Genomic DNA, 8,326 nt, shown 5'->3' with positions numbered 1-8,326 from the left:
TAGCCACTGACGGCGGCGAGGCGGCAAAGGCAGCCAGAGAGAGCTTAGAGAGGCGAGACACACGTCAACGACTGGGACTGGCGCGGTGGGCGCAAGACACACACAAGGCACTACAGCCACACACACACACACACACACACACACACACACACACACACACACACACACACACACACACACACACACACGCACACACACACACACACGCACACACGCACACACACACACACACACACACACACACACACACACACACACACACACACACACACACGCACACGCACGCACGCACGCATGCACACACACACACACAAGGCACTAAGAACAGGCGGCCACCGCCATATCTCCCCATATCTCCCCATATCTCCCCATATCTCCCCATATCTGAACAGGCGGCCACCGCCGCCGCAAAGCCGGCGACGCGCAAGCGCAAGAGCGCGGCGTAGAGCGGGCGCGCGTAGAGGCTGTGGCGGCGAGTGCAGGCACGCCCCTATAGATGCGGAATCTCTCCCCGTATCTCTCCCCATATCTCCCCGTATCTCCCCGTATCTCCCCGTATCTCCCCGTATCTCGCCGCCCTAGAAGCGAAAGACAGGCCCGTGTATCCCCGACACCCATCTCTCCCCATCTCTCCCCACATCTCCCCACCTCTCCCCACCTCTCCCCACCTCTCCCCACCTCTCCCCACCTCTCCCCACCTCTCCCCATCTCTCCCCACATCTCCCCATCCTGCAGTCGCGGAACCCATGGCATCTCTCCCCACATCTCCCCATCCTGCAGTCGCGGAACCCATGGCATCTCTCCCCACATCTCCCCATCCTGCAGTCGCGGAACCCATGGCATCTCTCCCCACATCTCCCCATCCTGCAGTCGCGGAACCCATGGCATCTCTCCCCACATCTCCCCATCCTGCAGTCGCGGAACCCATGGCATCTCTCCCCACATCCCCCCATCCTGCAGTCGCGGAACCCATGGCACGCCCCTTGTGGGCACGCGCGTCGTGTCTATCTCCCCACATCTCCCCACATCTCCCCACATCTCCCCTTGTAGGCACGCGCGTCGCGACGCTCGGCGCGCCGCGTGGTTCGCGCGCGGCGCCGCCTGCCGCTGGACGTGTCCCGGACACGTCCCGGCCTGCCGGACTAGTCCCGGCGCGCGGGTGGCTGGGGGAGGGCCACAACGTGCATGCCTAGGGGGAGGGAGGGGGGGGGGGGGGGGGGGAAGGGCCCTCCCCCGAAAAGGGGGGGGGGGGGGGGGGGGGCGCCTTTCCCCCCCCAGGGGGTTTTTTGGGGGGGAAGGAAACTGGGGAAAGGGCCCCGGGGCCCCTCCCCGGGGGGGCGACTCGAGTGCAGCCAGGCGGGGAGGGCAGCACCGGGACCGGGACCTCCCCCCGCCCGCCCCCCCCTTCGTGCGATTGCCGCCTCCCGCCCCTTCCCTGTGCTACTGCGGCGTGAGTCCGCGCGAGGGCTGCGTCGGGCTTGGCTCGATCTTGCCTCACTCTCTGCGCCGGTGGGCTAGACTCGACTCAGTGGAGCGATGGGTTTCTGTCGGCAATACGGCATAACACGGGCCTGGCCGTGGTAGTGCAAGGCACAGGGTGGGTCTGGGTGGGTGTTTACTGGGCGGGACATGTACATGTGAAGCAGTTCGGAAGGTCGGCGTGGTTTATAGTACGTGTCTCGTGTGCGCTCTGACATCTCCTTCACACACTGACAAGTTCTGACCTCTACTGCTGGACTACTCTTCTAAAGAACTAAAGAGTATAAGGGCTTGACCAAAAACATGCATTTCCCCACATATTTCATACGTTTTGCCATTCTTGCGGTTTCGGAATCCCTCAGACAGTGAACCCACCCCACCCACCCCACCCAGCCTCGAACCCACCCCCCTCACATCACGACCACATCACCAAGCGTTCCCCGCACCATGACTCCTCAGTCAGTGAGCGAGCGACCAGCCGTCCGACCCCCTACCGTCCCGGATGCGCCTCTTGCCACGCCCGAATTTGCCGGCGCAGCAAGTGGTTTGGGAACGTGTGCGTGTACTCGAGCGCCTCGCCTGTCATCGGGCTCGTCGACTTGGTCGCGAGCCAGCGCTCGATCGCCGACCGCTCGTAGGACTGCCCGTCGGCCGCCATCACCGGGTCGCTCATGAGCTCGGTCGTGATGGGGCAGCCGAACTCGTCCGGCGGCTCCTCCTCCCCCGCAGCCAGCGCCACGGCCGAAGAGGGCGACCCTCGCTCCTCCGCCGCCCGCCTCTCCTCCTCCATCCTCGCGCTCTCCTCGAGCGCCGCCGCCAGCTCCGCCTCCTCCGCCGCCGCCAACGCGGCCGCCGCTGCCTCCGCCTCCACCGCTGCCTCCACCGCTGCCTCCGTCGCTGCCTCCGTCGCTGCCTCTGCCTCCGCCGCTGCCTCTGCCTCCGCCGCAGCCGCTACCACCTCGGGCTCCTGCGACGGCCCAAGCGCGACGCTCAGGGCCGTGCCCTTGCCCTTCTTTTTCTTCTTGCCCTTCTTGACCCTGGCGCGCTGCTTCGCCGCCTCCTCCGCCTCGATCTCCGCCAGCAGCGCCTCGCCACGCCGCGCCGCCTCCGCCTCAGTCGCGTCCTCGAGGGCGCGCACGCAATCAGCGCATTCCTTGGCGAACTGCAGCGCATTGAAGCCATTCCGGTGACGCACCGTCGAGTTTGCGCCAGCGCGCAGCAAACGGCGCACGACGGCGGGCTGGTGGTTGTCGGCGGCGAGCATCAGCGCGGTCCAGCTGTTGCTAGTCCGTTGGTCGATCTCGGCGCCGTGCCGCAGCAACGTGTCCACCACCTGCTCGTGGCCACGGTTGGCAGCGAGCATTAGCAAAGTGAACCCACCTGCGTCGCCTCCCTCCGTCGCGTTGACCCGCCCGCCACTGTCCAGCCACGCCAGCACCGCCGCCTCGTCACCTCTCCCAGCCGCCGCCACGACCTCATCGGAAGCTGCCACGCCATCGCTCGACGCCTGCTCGGCCGCCGCAGCCGGCGACAGATTGCCCGGCCGCACCCGCACGTTCTTGCCGCCGCCCTCGAGCGCCACAGCGTACCGCCCGCCCTCGAAGCTCCACGCCACGCCCGACTGCCCGTTCAGCTCGGGGCGGGCCGAGAGTCCGCCGAGCACGACTCGCTGGTCCAGCAGCGGCGCGTCCGCAGCTGCCGCTGCTGCGCCCGAGGAAGCGCCGCCCGCCCCTGCTCGGGTCTCCGCGTTGCCGGCGTCCACCGCGTGTGAAGGCGAACCAGCCATCGAGGCCGCTTCCGCGCCACCGATCGAAGCCGTGGCACGTGCTGACGCCTGACCTGCGAGCGCATCCGTGCCGATCGCCGACGCCTCTGCCGCGGTCACCTTGCGCCGGCCAGCCACCTCCCCAAGGTAAGCCCTCAAGGCCTCGACGCACTCTGAGTGGCCCTCCTCCTCGGCAATCTGCAGCGCGTTCGCAGCGCACAACGCCGTGTCTGCGCCCGCCCGGAGTAAGCGGCGCACGACGATGGGGCGGCCGTTGAGGGCGGCGTAATCCAGCGCAGTCCAGCCATCACCGTCCTGCAAGCCGACCTCCGCGCCGTACCGCAACAGCAGGTCGACCACCCGCTCGCGGCCGTTGTTGGCGGAGAGCATCAGCAGCGTGACGCCGCCCACGTCGCCTCCCTCGTGCGTCGCGTCGATCCATCCGCCACCGTCGAGCCACGCCAGCACCGCGCCCATCTTGCCCTTTTCCGCCCCAGACACGACCGTTTGCGGCGGTGGGCCCTTCGAGCCAGTGGATCGAACCAATCCCCGTTTGACCTTCGGAAGTCCCTGCTTTGCTGGCACGCGGCTTCGCTGGCCTCGCCTGCCGAAATTGCCTTCCGCCATCATAGGATTCGGGTATTTCGCACAGTCGGGTGTGGATGCGCTGCTCTGCTGCTGTCGAGGCGGTGAAGGCCTACACCGCGCTGCGCTGATTGCCGCCGCCGTCGGGGTGGTGGGGTGGGTGGGTGGGAGGTGGAATGGAGATTGTTGGCATTGGCATTGCATTTACCATGCATTAATTGGCATTTGCATTTTCATTTCGCCCTCTCCGCCGCCGCCCTCCTGCTGCTGCTGCTGCTGCGCTGCTGCTGCTGCTGCTGCTGCTGCTGCTTGCTGCTGCTGCACACGCATGTGACACACGACACATCCGGCAACGGGCAGGCGCGCAGCCGCCGAGCGGCGGGAGTCGGGCCGCGAGCGTCCGAGCCGGAGGGCGGAGCGTACCGATGTAGAGGAATTGAACATATCGACACATATATCAACACAGTAGGATTCGGGTATTTCGCACAGTCGGGTGTGGACGCGCGCACGCATCATCCCGCGGCCTGGCGGTCGGCGGGATTGCAATCAGTCTTCGCGTGCCGCCTGTCGTTCGCTCGGGCGCCTTGCTCCGAAACAACGATCAACGTGAACGACGGAGGAGCGCGAAAGGAGACGGGACAGCGTGGCTCGTCTGTGGATCTCCACATCCAGCCTAGGATGTAGGATCCAACTGTGCGAATGTTGGTGTAGGGGTAGGGATCCAACTTTTTCCGGGGTATGGTATGGTGATCCACAGGGGTAGGGGAACCCTAGCTCTCACCATCCATCAAGGTTTCGATGGCATTGTCTCGCCCGGACGACCACGACTACTTCGACGACTTCCAGGACGAGGGCACCACCGTGACGCCAGGCCGTCTCCGTGCGATGATCAACAAGCTCCTTGAGTCGACCGACATCAAAATCGGCGAGTTCCAGAAGATGATCGGCGTCAACGCGAACTCGTGGGGAAAGTTCATGCACGGCAAGTACAAGGACCCGTGGTCGGCGACGCAGAACGGCACATACTTCGCGGCCGCATATTTCTTCTACCGCGAACGCAAGCTGGGCAAGCACGCGCTCGGCAAGACGCGGGCGCACAAGGCGTCCGCGAGCGGTTGTGGGCGCGCCGTTCCGCATGACCAAAGACAGCCTCGGCCGGAACGTCTTCGCCTGAACGCGGCGTCCGACGCGAGAGACGGCGAGAGACGCTGGCCTGTGCGGACTCGGCATCGAGAGTCTCGTCTCACGCATGTTTGTACACCATGTGTCTACTGTCTGCGTGCGATGGGCAGCGCGCTCTTTGACGCGCCGCCACTCTCCAGCTGATCCCTTTCGGAGCGTCGTAGCTGCGTCTCGTATAGATGCCTCATTGAGATAATGATAGCACTACTTACGGGGATTGCGCGTGTGTGGCTGTGGTGTGCATAAAGTGTCTACTGTCTGCGGTTATCTGTTCGATCCATAAATTTGTGCAGCGGAGAGCGGTCGAAAGGGTCGCCCTTTTTGTGTTTCTATGAGCAGAAAAAGTGTGCCTCCGGAAACCGGCCAAACCGCCCACAAAAGCGAAAAGGCTGCAGCCTGAACGAACTTGGGCCACGCTGCGCACTTGGTCAGGCCCACACGCCACAGGCGATATTAATGTGCAAAGGTCGGCCACCCTAGCGCAGCATCCGCGACTTCGACTTCGACACGAAGCCTCGGCAGCCAGGGCAAGCCGTGTTGATCGGCTCCACACTCCTCTTCGGCGAGCGCTCCAAATCTAGACCCTTTCGCCTTTAAGGAGGCTGCCCTCGCTCGTCTCAGGAATGTGGCGGTGTCTTTTGAGTCCGGCGCCGCCCGTTCAACTCTTGCTGTCGCCCTCGCCGTGTGTTTGTCAAGCTTCCGCATAGCTGCCGCTGTAGAATTCTTTTCTCAAAGCCGAAACCGAATTGCTCTCGCCGCGGACCCTGTGACAGCTCTCTTGCACAGCTCCGCACCTCCTCGACGCGGACCCTGCCATGCTGCACCTCGTCGTCGCTGCCAGCTCCACCTTCCTTGCCGTTGGCGGCTCTCACCACACCGTCCCGCGTGCGGCGGCACGGATGCAGTTCAGCATGCCCAAGCTGCCCAACCCGTTTGGCGGCAACGAGGATGAGCAGTCACCCTCCGCTCCGCCAACGGTCGGAGGCTTCGTGGCGCCACCTCGCGCCGAGCGGCCAGAGTTCAAGCTCGAGCTGCCCGCGCTCCCAAACCCGTTTGCCCAGGAGCTCAAACTCTCGCCGCTCGACGTGCGCTTCACAGACGTGGACGGCGACGTCGTGACGCTCCGGCCCAACGGCGGCAGCGCGGTCGACTTTTACGTCGGGAACGACCTGCGGCTCGAGAAGGCGCGCATGGTCGAGAATGGCGGCACGCTGGAGATCACCGGCAAGGTGAAGAAGAGCACGCCGCTCAGCATGATTGGCTTCAACCTCGAGGAGATCACGACCGAGGGCGTCACCCCGCGAGACCCGGCCGACGTGGAGCGAGCGATGGGCCTGGTGCCGTACTGAGGGGTGGCGGCTAGGCGGCGGCGGCGGCGCAGGCTCTCGTTCACTCCTCCGCTCTCGTGCCTGTGGAATGCTACAGAGAGACGGGTAGAGATAGCAGGCCCCCGCAGGCACTCTCACACACACCCGCTCGCGACGCCGATTCGCGCGATCTTAGCATCCACCGACCAATGTTCGCACATGAACTGTACCACGTTCTGAATCTGATCCATGCCATGACAGTCGACGTCGTCTAGCTCGACGTATAGACAGGGTTGGCTCTCTAGCCCGTACACCGTGACCCAGCGCTCAGCGGTACCAGCGGTACACTCAGTAGGACGGATGCAGCGCGCTCTCCGCGCACCGCGGCGCGGGCTGCCTCGCGGGGCCTCACCCACTTTTTCATACCGTGAATGAAAACTGTGTCTAGATACTCGCAGCACTTCAGGTGCGCCGAGCCTGACTCCTGTCCCAGAGCCCCGGGGTAGCCCCCGGGTACACAGAACACACAATAGTCTCTGCGCGCTGCGCGGCGCGCCGCTGGCGGTCGCACTCACGGCCACACGCCCTTGTTATACTGCGCGAGCATGCCAGTCTCAGAGACACAACAACCGCGCCGAATTGATCATGCGTATTGCCCCGAGCGGACCTGCGTATTGTCGCGGCCCAGCCCGGCGCCCGGCCTCTCCCCTCCTCCTCGCCCACGCCTGCCCCTCCTCCCCCGGTCCTCCCCCTCCTCACCCGCGCAGCGTGACGTAGGTGCCAAGCACACCCAGAAAGCCGCCGAGCGGGATGAGGCCGTACACGGCCTGCGGCGTCGACGCGCCGCGCGCGCGCCCGTAGATGAGGGGCGGGAAGCAGTAGACGATGGCGGCGCCTGCAGGAAGGTTCAGGGGAGGTTCGGGGGGCAGTCTGACGCCGGCGAGGTGTGGGGCGGGTAGCAGTGGGCGATGGCGGCGCCGAGGAGCGCCCCCGACACGCCGACAACGACGCCGATGTCCTAACACGCATGCACCCCCCTTCACCGACCGCCGGAAGGACGCACCCGCCGCCGCACCCGCCGCTGTCCTCGACGGCGCACGCCACCGCAGTAATGACGGCCAGCAGCGCCACGATCAGCGGCACGCGCGACGCGTCGGCCGCCAGGCTGCGGAAGGCGCGCCTGTGCTCCATTCAAAACTAAGCAAGGGGCAGTCAGTGGGAGGAGTCGGCCGGGAGGCGGAGGCGCGCCTAGGATTGATTCATTCCTCACGTAAAATGAGTCATGTATAGGACGAGTGGGCCGGGGAGGCCAAGGCGCGCCTAGGAGTCATTAAGTAGTCCAGCTGTCAACTGAGACTCATCACTGCACGGGCCGGGGAGACCGAGGCGCGCCGCGCGGCGGCGGGCAGCGCGGGCTCGGCCGACAGGGAGGAGGACATGCCTGATTAATGAACCTCCCCATATCTCCCCATATCTCCCCATAGCTCGGCCGGCAGGGAGGAGGATATGCCGACGAGGGCAGAGCGCAGCCCGACCATAGCGAGGGGGTAGCCGAAGAGGATCGAGGCACCTGCGGGGGGAGATGGGGCGGGAGATGCGGGGAGATGGGGGGAGATGGGGCGGGAGATTAGCCCAACAGGACCGAGGCGCCTGCGGGTGAGATTGGTCGAGACGGCGGGGAGATGGGGCGGGAGATAGGGCGGGAGCGGAGGGCGGGGGTCGGGGCGGCGGTGGCGAGGCGGCCGACGATGTGGAGAGAGATGGGGAGGTATGGGGAGATGAGATATGGGGAGATATGGGGAGATATGGGGAGATATGGGGAGATATGGGGAGATATTGGGAGAGCGCCGGTGGCGAGGCGGCCGACGATGGCGAGAGGGTCCGAGGAGGCGTAGTTGAGGAGGAGGTTCCTGCAGGGAGATATGGGGAGATGCGGGGAGATGTGGGGAGATGTGGGGAGAAGAGGGGAGAAGAGGGGAGACGTGGGGAGATATGGCCATCTAGCGGC

At 65.3% G+C, this 8,326-nt stretch overlaps 4 protein-coding genes across 4 annotated transcripts in view; 2 read left to right on the top strand and 2 right to left on the bottom strand.

Moving 5' to 3' along the window:
* Nucleotides 1–1,969: 1,969 nt before the first annotated feature.
* EMIHUDRAFT_70129 (hypothetical protein) lies at nt 1,970–2,269 on the bottom strand (the record flags this gene model as incomplete). The annotated part of the gene is made up of 1 exon (XM_005791153.1): nt 1,970–2,269. The coding sequence occupies one exon, from the start codon at nt 2,267–2,269 to the stop codon at nt 1,970–1,972; it is 300 nt and encodes a 99-aa protein (XP_005791210.1).
* A 2,259-nt stretch (nt 2,270–4,528) lies between these two features.
* EMIHUDRAFT_224192 (hypothetical protein) lies at nt 4,529–5,003 on the top strand (the record flags this gene model as incomplete). Its single annotated transcript, XM_005791152.1, has 3 exons — nt 4,529–4,534; nt 4,622–4,943; nt 4,975–5,003. The coding sequence occupies 3 exons, from the start codon at nt 4,529–4,531 to the stop codon at nt 5,001–5,003; spliced, it is 357 nt and encodes a 118-aa protein (XP_005791209.1).
* Nucleotides 5,004–5,753: 750 nt separating this feature from the next.
* EMIHUDRAFT_440025 (hypothetical protein) lies at nt 5,754–6,771 on the top strand. Its single transcript, XM_005791151.1, has one exon. It carries the CDS (start codon nt 5,827–5,829, stop codon nt 6,358–6,360), a length of 534 nt encoding a protein of 177 aa, XP_005791208.1. The 5' UTR covers nt 5,754–5,826; the 3' UTR covers nt 6,361–6,771.
* A 302-nt stretch (nt 6,772–7,073) lies between these two features.
* The window catches only part of EMIHUDRAFT_224190 (hypothetical protein), a gene marked incomplete at both ends in the record, with an annotated part of 3,483 nt that continues 2,230 nt past the window's right edge, over nt 7,074–8,326 (bottom strand). The window contains 2 exons of the mRNA XM_005791150.1: nt 7,074–7,213; nt 7,362–7,498. Coding sequence (XP_005791207.1) covers nt 7,074–7,213; nt 7,362–7,498 — 277 coding nt within the window. The remainder of the gene's footprint in view (nt 7,214–7,361; nt 7,499–8,326) is intronic.

The sequence above is a fragment of the Emiliania huxleyi genome (genome assembly GCF_000372725.1).
Source record: "Emiliania huxleyi CCMP1516 unplaced genomic scaffold EMIHUscaffold_115, whole genome shotgun sequence".
Classification (NCBI taxonomy): domain Eukaryota; phylum Haptophyta; order Isochrysidales; family Noelaerhabdaceae; genus Emiliania; species Emiliania huxleyi.
Note: the sequence above shows the minus strand (reverse complement) of the source record. Positions and strands in the feature narration are given on the sequence as shown.